Source organism: Borostomias antarcticus (assembly GCF_949987555.1).
Source record: "Borostomias antarcticus genome assembly, chromosome: 11".
Taxonomy (NCBI): domain Eukaryota; kingdom Metazoa; phylum Chordata; class Actinopteri; order Stomiiformes; family Stomiidae; genus Borostomias; species Borostomias antarcticus.
The window spans coordinates 20,231,228-20,246,531 of NC_140244.1; the positions used below are offsets into that span (position 1 = coordinate 20,231,228).

Below are 15,304 nucleotides of genomic sequence, written 5' to 3' on the forward strand. Positions count from 1 at the left end.
ACTTCATGGGTTGGGGGACGACAGGTTCACTGTGTAGCCTACTAATTTGTCTATGCATCTAAACAAATTAGCATTTACAAGAAGATAAAGGATAAGAAAATGAGCCAGAGTAGGTGAAGTATAATCTCACTGAAGTAAACCAAGGCTAGTCTGCATGGAAAATGTCTGCTTGACATGCACATACCGAGCCCCGAAACAGCACATGCCCTTCTACTCATTTCCTGTAGATGTACAGTACAACACCTACTCACATACCTAGCGATACACAAAGAGATTAGTTACAGTTTCCAAACCCATGTTGATAGGAAATGGTGTCAGGGTATGGGTATTTGATGAGGGATCGTATAGAGTAACACCAAGTTATAATCATTTTTTACTTTTTGCTGAGTCCTTCTGGAACTTTGTAAGTAACTTTCTGATATTGTTCAATGTCACATGATTGGAGTATTAACATGTAGCCTACATAGTCTAATGTTGTTAATCCAGGGTATAGTTTCCTCTGGTTTTTGGAAAGGTACATTATTTTATTGTGTGTGTACAGCATGTGAATGAGACAGAGAAAAATATGAGATGAGACAGAGAGGGTCTACAGCTCAATTTAGACATCTTTCACCAGTTCCTCCAGACCTGGTCCCTGAAAGTGACACTCAGACCAAAACCATGGTTCTCCAAAAGAGATCGAAATCTCAGAACCCAACGCAAATTCATATTAGTGTACATGAGTGCGAAATCTGGAATCACCATAGAAGTGAGAAAACATACTGCTCAAAAATGCACAGACGAGGAGAAATTGACCAAAAGGAGACAAGTGTCTGTGAGATTAATGTTTGTTTGAAGTAGTCTCAGCATTCTGGCAAGCCATACCAGCAGTGTGAAAACAGAGGCAAGCTTCAGATACATGAGTAGATCCATTTGGACTTTTCAGTTCAGCTGTGCTTGATCACGTGTCATTATCTAGTATGACAGTAGACTGATATTTCTCTCAAAAGGTCCTATAGGATTCCAGTTGAAACATCCAATTAAAAATCCTGTAAGATTTGGAACCAGTCATATTGGACTCCTGACAGATTTTTTTTCTTATTGTATTTATATCCTATGGGAATTTATCTAATTGGATTGGTTCCAAAATCGTACAGGATTTTTAATTGGATTTTTCTTTTGGAATCCTATCTGACTTTGAGTCATGCAACACAAAAATCGCAGGTCATTGGTGATATGGACACTCGAGAATCTTTAAGTACTAACGATCTCTGCTGCTGCCAAAATGCACAAACCAATATTATAGACACCTCACCCCTGTCTCATATTTCAATCCAAAACAAAAAACGAATGAACATAATGATACCCTGACAGCATGAGTGCAGTATTGAACTATTTTTTGCAAATGTTCTTTTGTTATAGGTTTGATCAGCAACTCATAGAGATCCTCTTGATTATTGAAATACGCTCATTTTTATATCCTAAAATGATAACAGCTGCTGGTAACTGCAGTGCCCCATCAGAAGACTACCAGTACTACCTCTATCCAACAGTGTACAGTCTGGTGCTGGCTCTGGGCCTGCCGGGGAACCTAGGGGCCCTCTATGTCTTCATCTTCAAGATCACCCCACGCACCTCCTCCAACGTGTACATCATCAACCTGGCCCTGGCCGACACCGCCATTCTCTGCACCCTTCCTCTCCGCATCCACTACCACCTGCACGGCAACGATTGGGCATTTGGCGACGTGGCCTGCCGCATCACGGGGACCTTGTTCCACGCCAACATCTACATGAGCATCTTGTTCATGTCCTGCATCTGTGTGGAACGCTACATAGCCACCGTCTACCCACACACCTACCTGAGGCTTCGTGACTCCTGCTGTACCGTCCTGGTGAGCGTGACGGCCTGGGTGGTCTCAGGGGCGGCCATGTTGTGCTTCATGCTGGCGGGACCGTTGAGCAGCAAACCTGAGCTAAAGCGGCGCAGCTGCTTTGAGAACTTCACAGAGCAGGAATTGGACAGGCGAGTGGCCCGGTACAGCATCCTGGCCCTGATCTGCTCCGTGCTGTCCTCTGCGGTCATCCTGGTGTGCTACCCGTTCGTGGCCAAGCGCATCGCCCTCATCCGGACCAACACGGCCCGCGGGGCGCTACGGATCATCTACACCATCTTCGCCATCACCCTGCTCTGCTTCCTGCCCTTTCACCTGATCCATTTCCTGCACCTGTTGTACCGCCTGGGGGTCATCCAGCACTGCCCCAGCGCCAACGTCATATACCATGGCAGGCGAGTGACCATGGCCCTGGTGAGCCTCAACTCCTGCCTGGACCCCCTGCTGTACTATGTCATCACAAGCCACTGCAAATGGGACTTTAGTAAGGTGAAAGACATACTGGTTCGAAGGACCAGGGGGGTTTACACCATCAATGTTAGCTAGGTGGGGGAGGAGGAGGGGTCTGTACAGCAGCTAAGCTACAGTATTGAAGAGGCTACTGTATGGGGGGTGGACTGTGGGGTGGCTGGGTCTACAAATACAGCGCCTATGAAAGGTAGTCAAAGGTGTTCACCCCCATGGACTTTTCCCCCCATTTCATTGTTACAACATGGAATAAAAACGTGATTTAATTAAATTTTTTGTCACTGAAACACAAAGTACTGTAATTTAAAAGAAAAATGACATTTTAATTCATTTCAATCGTTAATTAATTAATCAGAAAAAAAAACAGTAAGGGACAGGGGCTTTGAGAAGATTAATCTTCCAGCAAGACAATGAATGACCCAACACATGCAGCCAAATCCACACTCCAGTGGTTTACATACAAAAACATTGATATTCTGGAGTGGCCCAGTCAAAGCCCAGACCTCAACCCAACTGAGAATCAGTGGCAAGCAATTGCTGTTCACTAACAGCACCCATCCAACTTGATGGAGCTTGAGCAATTTTGCAAAGAAGGTGTGACAACTGCTGCATCCAAATGTGCAAATCTGACTGATTTACCCAAACACTCACAGCTGTAATTGCTGGCAAATGTGCTTTTACCAAGTATTAATTGGGGGAGGGGGGGTCCACTTCACTTTGTACTCGGTACTTTGTTTGTTTATTAGTGACAAAAATGTTAATAAAATCTATTTGGATTCCATGTTGTAATACAATCAAATGTGAAAGTCCAAGGGACGTGAGGTCAGGCTTTTAATGGCTCCTAGAGCAGGACTAAGAGGCCTGGGGAGGCAGCCTTCAGTTCTTATGCCCCCAGCCTTCAGAACACCCTGCCAGAGGACCTGAGAATGTCTGAGACGTGGTCATTTTTAAGAGAGATCTTAAAATATACCTTTTCAATATTGCTTTTATCACATAGCTTTACTTGTGTTAATATCTTAAAGTGTTCTTGATTTGTATTCTGTTTTTATACTTTTTATTCTATTTTATATCTTTTTTACTCTTTTACATTTGTTTCTTTTAAATCTGTTCTCACTGTGCTTACATGATTATGTTTTTATCTCTTTATCTAAAGCACTGTGTGCTACATTGATTTGTATGAATGGTTCTATCGAAATAAAATTACATTTGACATTCTTTTTACACTATCTTCTGTAAATTTTTTATTGTTCTGATACTACGTACTATTGCTACTGTATAGAAATTTCTGGATAAGTAAATATTGCATTTTGTGCAGAGACACACATCATCCACCAGTTCTGCTATGCTTGCAAATCATCTATCTTTTATGTTTACTGTCATAATCACGTCAACAGTGACAATAAAAAAGCTGGCCTCTTTCTCAAATCAACTTTATACAAACTAAACTTGACAATAAACCAAACTTACAAACAGATATTTGATTCAGCACAGTCCTGTTGGAATGCCTTTCTTTAACAGAGTGGAAAGGAAGCTCCCCAAATCTTCATCCTATAAAGAGACATTTAGAAGAGGTTTAGAATTTAGAGGAGAGTAGGCTATTCAAATGAGCCAAAAAGGATCTGATAAGTTCAGAATTACAATCATGTGACAATCGTGACATTGACGCCGGGTTCACACCAGAAGCGTCAGCGCAGCCCGTTTCCTTTCGGTGCCCATGTTAACCAACGTGACTGTTCACACCGGCAGCGTGTGAACGCAAGAAAATTTGAAAACGTCGGACAGGGGAAAAGGGCAGGGGAAAAGGGCATTTTTCCCCCCAAATAAAACCTATTTCTACAAGGCGTCCAGTTTGTATATAATGTAGACACAAACATACATTTGTCCATTTATCAAGTAGGTAGCAATTAAGAATAGGCTTTCAAACTGTGATTTCCAACTCTATCTTTTTTCTGTTAAGTAAAGATTTGATTTCAGTAGCCAAAATCTGTAATTGTATACTAGCCTACATATTCGTTGTTTAGGATTCCCACTTGCTTTGACAACGTAGCCTGTAAGCTTTCGATGACAATAAAGCACCTTTGAATTTAAATGAGAGAGAGGAGCTGGGGGTGGGGGCGGGGTTGGGGCGACCAAACACATGATAGTGAGACAGAAACTAACCCCAACTACACTAGTTACATTTTTGAAGATGATCGACGACATCAAGTTAATCCTCGAAGTGGAAAAATACAGGGAGTTGTATGATCCCCAGCACATGCTCTACAAAGACACCAACAAAAAAATGAAGCTTTGGAATGTCATTGCGAAGGCCATTGGAGAGCCAGGTATATTCTATTCCTATCCACTGTCAACAAGTCGCAACACAAGTTCAGTTCAAAATCTCTGACGAGCGTGGAGAAATGCGCTTCTGGTGTGAACAACAACGCTCGTGTGTGGGCGTGAATGCTTTGCACTTGCGCTGCACTTCGGAAAGCCTGTGTGAACATAGATTAAATCCCCAAACGCACTGGAAGAGTTTCAAGCTTCATTTGACTCGCCTCATTCGACGCTCCTATGGCGCACTGCAGGCGTCAGCTTTGATAGGGAGCTGATTTAATTTAGACTGATTAGTCCCCATTTGACGCTCCAAAATGTAAACAAGTTCGGAGTAGAAGCGTCAAGGCAGTTTGACTCGCCTCAAAATGCTTTTGGTGCGTGATCGGCCATTTAACAATTGGTGTACTTCAAAACGCTAGCGTCAGACTCTTCCAGTGCGTCTGGGGCTTAAGCCAAACCACAAGTCTCTCCATGGTGCGCTACACTCCCACAGAGCACAGCAGTGGTCCAAGAACACCACATTTCCCCTCTCCTCCCCCAGGCCAGCACACCCCCTCTCTCCTCCCTCTCCTCCCCCAGGCCAGCACACCCCTCTCTCCTCCCCCAGGCCAGCACACCCCCCTCCCTCCCCTCCCCCAGGCCAGCACACCCCCTCCCTCTCCTCCCCCAGACCAGCACCCCCCCTCCCTCTCCTCCCCCAGACAAGCACCCCCCCCCTCTCCTCCCCCAGACCAGAACCCCCCCCTCTCTCCTCCCCCAGGCCAGCACACCCCCTCCCTCTCCTCCCTCTCCTAACCCAGGCCAGCACACCCCCCTCTCTCCTCCCCCAAGACCAGCACACCCCTCTCTCCTCCTTCTCCTCCCCCAGGCCAGCACACCCCCTCCCTCTCCTCCCTCTCCTCCATCTCCTCCCCCAGGCCAGCACACCCCCCTCCCTCTCCTCCCCCAGGCCAGCACACCCCCCTCTCTCCTCCCCCAAGACCAGCACACCCCTCTCTCCTCCTTCTCCTCCCCCAGGCCAGCACACCCCCTCCCTCTCCTCCCCCAGGCCAGCACACCCCCCTCCCTCCTCCCTCTCCTCCCCAAGGCCAGCACACCCCTCTCTCCTCCCTCTCCTCCCCCAGGCCAGCACAACCCCTCCCTCTCCTCCCCCAGGCCAGCACACCCCCTCCCTCTCCTCCCCCAGGCCAGCACACCCCTCTCTCCTCCCTCTCCTCCCCCAGGCCAGCACAACCCCTCCCTCTCCTCCCCCAGGCCAGCACACCCCCCTCCCTGTCCTCACCTGGTAGCTCCAGGACAGCAGCAGCACCTTGGTGTTGGGGTCCTCAGGTGAGGACGACACCTTAATGACGATGGACTCCACCATCACTGTGCCGTCCGGTAAGTGCTGGACTGTGTAACCTTTCAGAACACTGGGAAAAAAGACAGAAAACAGAAGAGGAATATTATATAAATAATACTGTGTGTGTGTGTGAGTGCATATATATATATATATATATATATATATATATATATATATATATTTATATTACAGATTCCATAGTGGAAGCATTGAATTTATGTTTAATGCATCAAGTTCAAAGTCCTCTGCTATTCTCATCATGAATGAAGGAAATAAATAGCAAATAAGAGTAGGCTAAAGCACAGCTGCATCGATTATATTAAGATCAAATCAATAAACATCAGATCATAGACATGGGCAAAATGTTTGGTCTGATAAACTTGGAAATAGCAAATGACCTGGACGACCACAGAGACCAGACATTGGCATAATGGTTGTTTATAAGTTTCATCATCACTGTAAGTTTTAAGGCTGCCTACAATCATGACGCCGTTCTATAACCGTACCTGGTCTAGGCGCTCTCGCATAGGCTATGGTTTTGTTATTTCTCGTAGGCCATCATTCCAAGCATGTGAAGACGCAATAGTGTAGGCTATATGCATTAGAGTGGGGTCTGCACGAAAATACAACGCATAAAATCACATAAAACCCCCGCATATTCCATTGCATAATCAAGGATTTTTGCCTGCATAATCAAGGATTTTTGCCCGCGTTTTTCTGGAGGGACTGGTATTAGTACAGTAGATACCTCATAGACAGTAGAGGACAGTGTAGAATTACAGTATTTCTCTATCGTACTCCTATGGGGTGCATGTCTGTCTTGTCCGACCGGGTCCTCTCACCTCCTGAGGTGGGTGTAGATCCTGTGGAGGGTGTCGCTGTCGCTGTGGGGGTCCTGCAGCTGCACGCGGCAGGTGAATCGGAGCTGGTGCTCGTTGAGGCCCAGCTCTTTCAGAGCCTGCTCTGGAGAGACCAGCCGAAGACTCTGCGCTCAGAGGTAGCGACGACGCATTATTAGTCGTTTCGTTCATCGGTTACTCATCCAGCTGAGCCCCGTGAAACAGTGTAAGATATCACATGGTACTATTCTGTATGCGCGTCAAGTGTAATGCGGAACCTACGTTTTCCTTGATGATCAAGGTCCCGTGCATGGTGCGTGGCTTCTTTGGGTCAGGTAAGGTCCCTGGGAAAAGTTATACAGTATGGATCACAAAAACATACACACTAACAGGGAGAAGAGAGATAGAGAGAAGAGAGACAAGCAAACATACCTCCGAGAGCCATCTCCCTTTTGAGCAGGTTGAGCGAGATGTCCACTGGCACGCAGGGGTTAGTCGTCACTGTGGTCGTCTCTCCATTGGCTGGCATGTAGCAGTTGATACCTGTCGGGCACACGTGGATGACCATGACTCCTGACAAAACCCTCACGTGTGTGACACTGGCGGTCTGCATTGTTCTTTGGGAGTGGGGGGGTGGGGGGGGGGGCGGCGCCCGCAGGTAAGGTTTCAGTCAGACAGAAGGAGGATTCTGGTTGAACTCACTGAACTCCTGCTCGATCTTGCCCTTCAGGAACTCCATCTTGGCCGCCTCCCCATGCACCAGGAGCACGTTGCGCGGCTCGGCCATGCGGATCAGCTGCATGATGCCCTTGGCGTCCGCGTGGGCGCTGAAGGACATGTACTCCACCTGCAGCTTCACATCCAACTGTAGGGGCAGAGAGAGAGAGAGAGAGAGAGAGAGAGAGAGAGAGAGAACAGAGAGAGAGAGAGAACAGAGAGTCAGCAGGTGCACTTCATACATGTGCCAGCAGCTCTATCGCTCTGGGGCGGCTGTGGCTCAGGAGGTAGAGCGGGTTGTCCGATGATCGTAGGGTTGGCGGTTCGAATCCCGCCTCCTCCTCCTGTCCACGTCGGAATGTCCTTGGGCAAGACACTGAACCCCAGATTGCTCCCAATGAGCAGGTTAGCACCTTGCATGGCAGCTGCTGTCATTGGTGTGTATGTGTGTATGAATGGGTGAACGAGACGCCACTGTAAAGCGCTTTGGATAAAAGTGCAGTCCATTTTACCATGGTAATGTCACAATCATACAGGCTGCATTAGATCAACTGCGCTTCCTCACCCATGAGGTCTGCTACACGAAATACAGTGACATGACATCTCTTTTCACTTTACCGTTGCTCTTCCCTCTATCTCCAGTTTCCTTTGACCATTCAGGATTTTGTGACCAATCGTGCCTTGTACACAATACCCAGGCATGATCACCTGGAAAGAAAAAAAAAAAAAAATTTTTCTAAACAAACCAAATGTGTCGTCCATGCACTAATCCAACTTCAGAATTGGCGTAGATTCTAAGTAACTATGTATTCACTCACCATGTTCTTATCATTGCTGGCCCATTTCTTGAAGATTTGTAGGGACAGACCAGCATGCAGCATGCCAGGGGTGGCAAACACCACCTAAAAGAACACACTTTTATGTTCAGTTAACACAGTGCATTATGTTATTATTATTATGTGTAAACAATATCATGATCTAGCATGTAACAGGATGACTCTTCGCACCATTGGTCCAGGGTTGTCAATGTAGGAGTGATTGAAGGCCTTGATGTGCTTGAACTCAAACATGTTTCTCTGTACAAAGGTTTTGCGAATCTTCTGGTTGGTCCACGTGATGAAGAGTTTGTAGTAGTGATTGGCTTTCTCTGTGAGCCCCGTGGAGAAGTAGATGGGGGCCTTCAGGTTCATCCTCTCCCTACATGGAATGAGGGGGCAGTTTTTTAGTTCCGGCATTCTCTGATCAACAAGCTAGCTACTTGATCCCATGGTCTAACATGTTTGTCACATCTTTTATGAGTGTCCGAACCGTACCAGAATGTTTCCAATAGGATACACAGTTCCTGGGCTCTTCCGAGTGCAAAGACAGGAATGAGGACCTGACAACAGAACATTTCCCCATCAGTACATGATAGGAGGAGAAGGGAGACAGAAGGAGGAGAAAGCTGGATCTCTGTGCTGACGGCCCTCACCTTTCCTCCTCGTTCTACGGTCTCGTGCACCTTCTTCAGGAAGTCCCTCTCTCGGCATCTCTTGGAGTCGCGGATGGTGGTGGCGTAGGTGGACTCTGAGATCAGCATGTCTGGGCGACACTTGTCTATCCACGCAGCCCTGGGAGGAAATAGAACACAAAAGGAATAAGATGTCGTTCACAGGTTTTAGGTGTGTCGATCATACAATAAGTACAGCACAAAATGAAATCCACTCACCCCAAATGTCTGTCGGGTGTCATGTTATAATCGCCCTACAAATGATATAATTGGGTCATTATTCCTACTATATCGATCGACATTCTTAGATCAGTACTAAGCCCAGAATTCATAATACTCACTGTGTAGACCACCGACTCTGCCCCAACTTTGATCTGCACCATTGCAGCCCCAAGAACATGGCCTGCATAATAAGCCTTGATCTCCAGTTCATCGTCCACCTATGAAACAAACAGAATAATACATAGTTTTATGTCAAGAAATACACTCTTTCACGTCAAGGAAAGCCAGAAGGTGTGACGATTCTGTTTGAATCAAAGGTACTGTGATGCTCCACCTGGACAGTTTGATGAAGGTTCAGAGGCACCACTTTCTTCATGCAATCCTTGATCATCTGAGATGTGAAGAAGTTTGTCTCCCCCTTCTTGTCCACGGTAATCTTTCTGAAGTCCTCAAGCAGAATGGGGCAGATGGCCTTGGTGGGATGGGTCATGTAGATGGGCCCGTCATAGCCCACCATCTCACTCATATACGGCAGAGCGCCACAGTGGTCCAGGTGGAAATGGCTGAGGAGGATCAATGCATTAGTCTGACTCGTCAAAAGTATGATGACAAAACACTTTCACTGGTGTACTCAATTGCATTAGATCGTATTGTATGAGTAAGTGGCATGGAAAGACTTTGTAGCAAATATGAAACTGCAAACCTGATGATCACACAGTCCAGGAATTCTGTCAGGCGTCCGTTTTGGGTTATGTAGGAGAAGTCTGGAAAACGTCTCTAAGACGGCATATAGGCAGACATTGAACTTAAATCATATATAAAATAAGTGTTATAACAGACATGGTAGATGCAGATGGGACTAGGTGCAGTTAGCCGACTATTGATATTTACAGTTAAGAGACCCTGCAACTATTACCAATCTATGTGTTGTTACAGAGAATAGCCTTGTTACTCACATCATCATTGAATCCCATGTGCATCCCACAATCAAGCATAATATTTTTGCCTCCAACGGAAACCAGGATGCAGCTTCGCCCAACATCTTGTCCAGCACCTAACGTTACAGGGAAGGAGGGTGCACACGTATGCTCAACTGTTCCATTCATTCATTCTACATTTATCTACAAATGCGGTGCTTGACCATGGTAAGATTTTGGCAATTCATTTGGTAAGAAATTATGTAGCTGGAACCAATACCAATACACGGCTAACTAGCTAGCTCTATGTTGCGTTATGGCTGTCTAACGTTAGCAAGATAGCTATTTACTTACCCAGTGGTGTCACTTTTATTTCAGGCATCCTGAGTCAAAACGGCTAAACCAGCTGCTGGTTAGCTGAAACGTTAATTGAGGGCCAGCTTGGTTATCCTAGCGGCCAGGTTGACATGAACACAACACTTTCTGTAAACAATAGTTTGTGAGTTGTGAGTGCACCACGCATGTAAAACTCTTCTTCTCTTCTCTCAGCACAGTGCAGAAGCAGACAGCGCCCCCTATCAGCCAAACCAGAAACGGCAACATACTCGTGTCACGAGTCACGCGTGCGTAGTGAGCTCAGAGCATGGCTCAGAGCCGTCTGTAGTTGCGAGATTTCACAATACTTCCGCGTTTGATCCGTTAACACGAGTAACAATATGTTGAATAGTGTCATTGTTATTACCAGGAATATCGCTACATCCGTATAGCAAGTTAGCAAGCGTATGAATTATAGCAGCTGTTCATTTGTTTGATTTTCATCTTACTTCCGGTTAGTGATGGCGAAATTATGCTTTCGCTGTGCCCCAATACCAAGCCCCCAGGAATCGAAATCTAAAGTGAAGGCCTATTGAACCGCGCCATCTTGGCTAGATTTGTAGTCACTTGGCTATTTCCGGTTACTTTTGACTTGCGCAGTTGAGCTTCTCTGGCCGACGCGCGTCCACGAAAAAGTTCACATTTCTCTGAAATGTAGACGCGCGTTCTCGGCTCTCCCCGCTTTGATTTAGCAATGAAAACCGGCTTGCATATTAACCTGTTTTTGTCAAATATATCAATTGGAGAAATTATTTTTTGATCCTGGCATCTTAGTTTTAACAAGTTAAATATAATTGAACATGTTTTGTTTGCTAGTAGATGGTATTCATTCCGTTCGCGATAACGTTATTGCAGCCAGGCTAAATTCCTCCAGGGAGCCAGTGACAGGCGAGTTGAAGAGCTTCACTCCCCGCCAGCAGGAGCTCTGGCCGCGGCTACCGCATCTCGGAAAACCCGCTGAGTTCCTGGCTGCTATTTCACACTCGCCCTTGATCAATCCCAATACCGATCCATGGTAATAATGAATCAATCGTTCAGATCAGATCGGCAGTGCTGCATGCATGTTACAACATCATTGTTAGCTTTATTAACATAACCATAGCCTACATTTATCTCTCTAACGTTAGGCTATCCATCTTACACCAGTCGGCCATTCGATAGCTGGAAGCGGTCAACGCCAACGTTGACTGAAAACACCCAAACTCAGTGTATCGTTTCATCTTCATGCTACACATCAACTCCTTTACATTGTATGTGAATAAATTCCTGTTATTCTAAAAAATATCCCATTTCTGTCCATTCCTGGAAAAGGCTAATAATTGCTGTCAAATGATCACTCCAGTTTATCACCGTATCCCACTACCATTTCAACTATGCACAGGAGGTTGTCTTGTGGTCATTTTCATTAAAAAATGTGAACTTTTTCGTGGACGCGCGTCGGCCAGAGAAGCTCAACTGCGCAAGTCAAAAGTAACCGGAAGGCCAGAAAAGCACAACTGCGCAAGTCAAAAGTAACCGGAAATAGTCAAATGACTACAAATTTTGCCAAGATGGCGCGGTTCAATAGGGCTTCATTGTTGATAGCGGCCAGTGAATGGAGTGGCTGTATCCAGTTTATATAATACATCCATGCCCAATACCCACCCTTGCACCAAAGTGCGCACTCTTGCTGTGAGAGATGGAAACAACGAATGACGTCACCAAGGGTGTCCCAAAACTCAGTTTTGTACCAGCCTCGTAAAATGCGCACTTTCACACGCCTGAGGAGTCACAGTCCAGCAGACGGGACTCCTTGCCTTCACAATGGAACTAGCGAAATAACTATCATTGGTCTGGCGTTGGTTAAGGTGCATTCACACGGCAGATTTTGTCAACGCGTTTGCGCATTGCTTTTCATTGTCTATATTCTGAAGGGCAATGCGGTGCCCCTCGCATTTTTAGCAGCTTGGTATATCTGCCGTGTGAACGTAGCCTGAGGCACATTGTATCGCAAACATCATTACTCGAAGCCTCATTAAATGCTTTGTACGCTACTGACACCTGCTGGCAACGATAATTTAGAGCAGCCAATATCACGGCGCGCTGAAACATTACTGATCTAACTGATTTTGATTGACAACTTCACCGCTGATTGACAATTTTGCTACCGGTACACCTGTATGCCTAGCCAAATTGTGCTGCATATAAACCAAGGGAAGGGGGGAAGTGTGTCTTGTTATTTATCTGGACCCTGGGTCTGCAATAAAGTTTAATTGAATTGAGGAACAATGGAGTCCTAGCTGTAATTGAGAACAAACCACCTTCCCTTACTTACTCTTGGAATAATCCTCGTCTGCCTGGATCTATGCTGGTGTGTTAAAACAACTCTTATTTTGCTGGGGCAGTGGCTATAATTTACCAACGGAATTGCGAGCCACTACTGTACAAAAGGCTCTGGACTTATTCTGTTTTATTAAGTTTATTTCTCCTTCCTATGTTCAGAGACTCTTATTTTGGTAATTGAAGGACGCATGTCAATGACATCATCATCACAGAGTCCCGCGTAATGTTACCTCAGTCTGGCGCGCTCCGTGAGTGGAGTAGTCTCGAAAAGTGTTGAGCTCTCATGTTGTTGAAGCTAACTTTTCACCCTGTGTTCAATGTGTGCGTCTATGGAGATATAACCACACTAATTGTAACCTGAGTAGCTTCAATATACTGGCCCCTGGCCACCCGCACGCGGAGCCTGTGTCTCGTCTCATCCTTTCTGCATCTACTACACCTCTCCTGCTATGGACATTCTGGCCATGAAGTAGTGCTCTGGCCGGCACTCAAGATTGTGTGTGATGACAAAACTGAACAGCCCTATACAGTCCTACTAAACATTCTACCTAACCACTAACCCTCACCCACATTGATGGTCCTTCGAGCCGGATCTACATCACACTCAATCTAAATCAAGATGGATGTTCAAGCTTATGGTGCACGCCGGCGACGCCCCCCTCCTCGTTATGAAGACTATGAAGTTGACCCCCGTGGCCTTGGAGCTCACTGGCACGGACACGAAAGAGAACAGATGATTCACCAGAAAGGAGCGGCCGAGAAGACCACCCCCACCTCTCATTATTCAACTCCACTACGCCCTGGGCTGGACTGGGATGCTGCCCTCCACGAAAGTGACCCATGCTTCGCACCGGAACAGATGCTGCATGAACCAGAGGAACAGCTAGCCCGCCAGCTACATCAAGACAGAGGAGATGAGAGGTCACGTGAACATCTTACCCCCGGTTATGGCCTGCGCCATGAAACCCAAGCCACAGCCTTCAGAGCAGAACTGGAGGAGATCCAGCGTGAACGGCGCCTGCTTCAGCAGTCTCACCAGCGTATGTCAGCCTACATGGAAGAACTCAAATCAGTCCACACAGACGTGCGACAGCTGGTCAGTACTGCACACAGCCTCCAACAGCTACAAGAGGCTCCTAACAACCACCTGGACCCAGTGAACACCGAAGAAGATGATGACTGGCCTCCCCCACCCCCGCCGCTGGTCATCGAGGACGCAACCAGCGTCCCACCTGAGATCGAACGCCTAGATAGACTTATGAGTGAACTGCAAGTTCTGAAAGATGAGACTTTAGCCAACCAGAACCGGTTAGCGCCAGACCAGCCGCGGCCAGCAGCCCCAGCCCAGAGATCAATTGGGGCTAGACACGCTATCTATGCTCCTGCTGCCTCCCCTCTACAGCCTCCTACCTGGCCCGGTCTGGCTCCAGCACAACACAGGTTCACCTCAACGCCGTATGAAGTGCCTGTTAACCCACCTGTGCAACAACCGCCACCTCCTCAGCGTCCCCTATACATGCCAAGGCAGACGTCCATGTACTCCAGGCCCTCTTATCAGAGCACCATCGTGGACACAGCATACCGTGGCCCTCGTCCAACAATTCCCAACCTCTCACATCGAGACCCTGGTGAGTTTGCTCATCTCAAGATCGCCTTAGAGAACTTGTTACCCCCTAACAGCTCAGAACTGTTTAAGTACCAAGTACTCACGGACCACCTTAAGTTGGAAGAGGCCAAACTGATAGCTGATGCTTACCTTCACTCCCAGACCCCCTTCACCGACACCATGATGGCGCTGAATGAAAAGTTCGGCCAGCCCCACCAGCTAGCGCTAAGGCGAATAGCCACAGTAATGGACTCACCTGCCATCAAAGGTGGAGATGTGGCTGCCTTTGAGAGATTCTCCCTCCAAATCCAGTCACTCGTGGGCATGTTAAAGACACTCGGCGCTGATGGAGAAATGGAGCTGCAGTGCGGTTCTCATGTGGTTCGTCTGCTCGGTAAGTTACCCCCCGAGCAACGAGCGGATTTCCGCAGATGCATGATCAGCCGGTCAGGTAATACCCATACCCTCCACGACCTGGCTGAATGGCTGAAGTATGAGTCGTGGTGCCAAGATGTCGATGGTCAGCTATCCTCGACCCCAATGACCAAAGACAACCAACACAGCCCGTGGCTGCACAAGAAATCAGGGAAACGTCCTGTCACCGTGCTGCATGGATCACAGAACACATCTAAAGAGACGAAACCTCCCAGCAGCTCTCCCACTCAAGGTAAGCCTCTACCTTATTGTGCCTTCTGTGATAACCGTGAACACCACCTGAGCCAGTGTACAGCCATAAGTAAACTCAACAGAGAGCAGCTGACCGAGTGGATAAAAACCAACAAAAGATGCTGGCGCTGCGCCCGCTCACACCAAGCAGC

The 15,304-nt window shown here is 47.1% G+C and overlaps 2 protein-coding genes across 2 annotated transcripts; one reads left to right on the plus strand and one right to left on the minus strand.

The window, feature by feature from the left end:
• Window positions 1-1,465: 1,465 nt before the first annotated feature.
• LOC311315467 (lysophosphatidic acid receptor 6) lies at window positions 1,466-2,419 on the plus strand (the record flags this gene model as incomplete). The annotated part of the gene is made up of 1 exon (XM_084446137.1): window positions 1,466-2,419. The coding sequence occupies one exon, from the start codon at window positions 1,466-1,468 to the stop codon at window positions 2,417-2,419; it is 954 nt and encodes a 317-aa protein (XP_084302263.1).
• A 1,404-nt stretch (window positions 2,420-3,823) lies between these two features.
• On the minus strand, window positions 3,824-10,674 carry ints11 (integrator complex subunit 11; the record flags this gene model as incomplete). The annotated part of the gene is made up of 17 exons (XM_084445563.1): window positions 10,538-10,674; window positions 10,223-10,320; window positions 9,970-10,043; window positions 9,601-9,829; window positions 9,386-9,484; window positions 9,264-9,298; window positions 9,027-9,165; window positions 8,869-8,933; window positions 8,563-8,752; window positions 8,374-8,457; window positions 8,174-8,263; window positions 7,541-7,703; window positions 7,271-7,381; window positions 7,121-7,182; window positions 6,842-6,984; window positions 5,940-6,069; window positions 3,824-3,889 (listed from the first exon to the last, which is right to left on the minus strand). The coding sequence occupies exons 1-17, from the start codon at window positions 10,563-10,565 to the stop codon at window positions 3,824-3,826; spliced, it is 1,806 nt and encodes a 601-aa protein (XP_084301689.1). The 5' UTR covers window positions 10,566-10,674.
• Window positions 10,675-15,304: the final 4,630 nt, after the last annotated feature.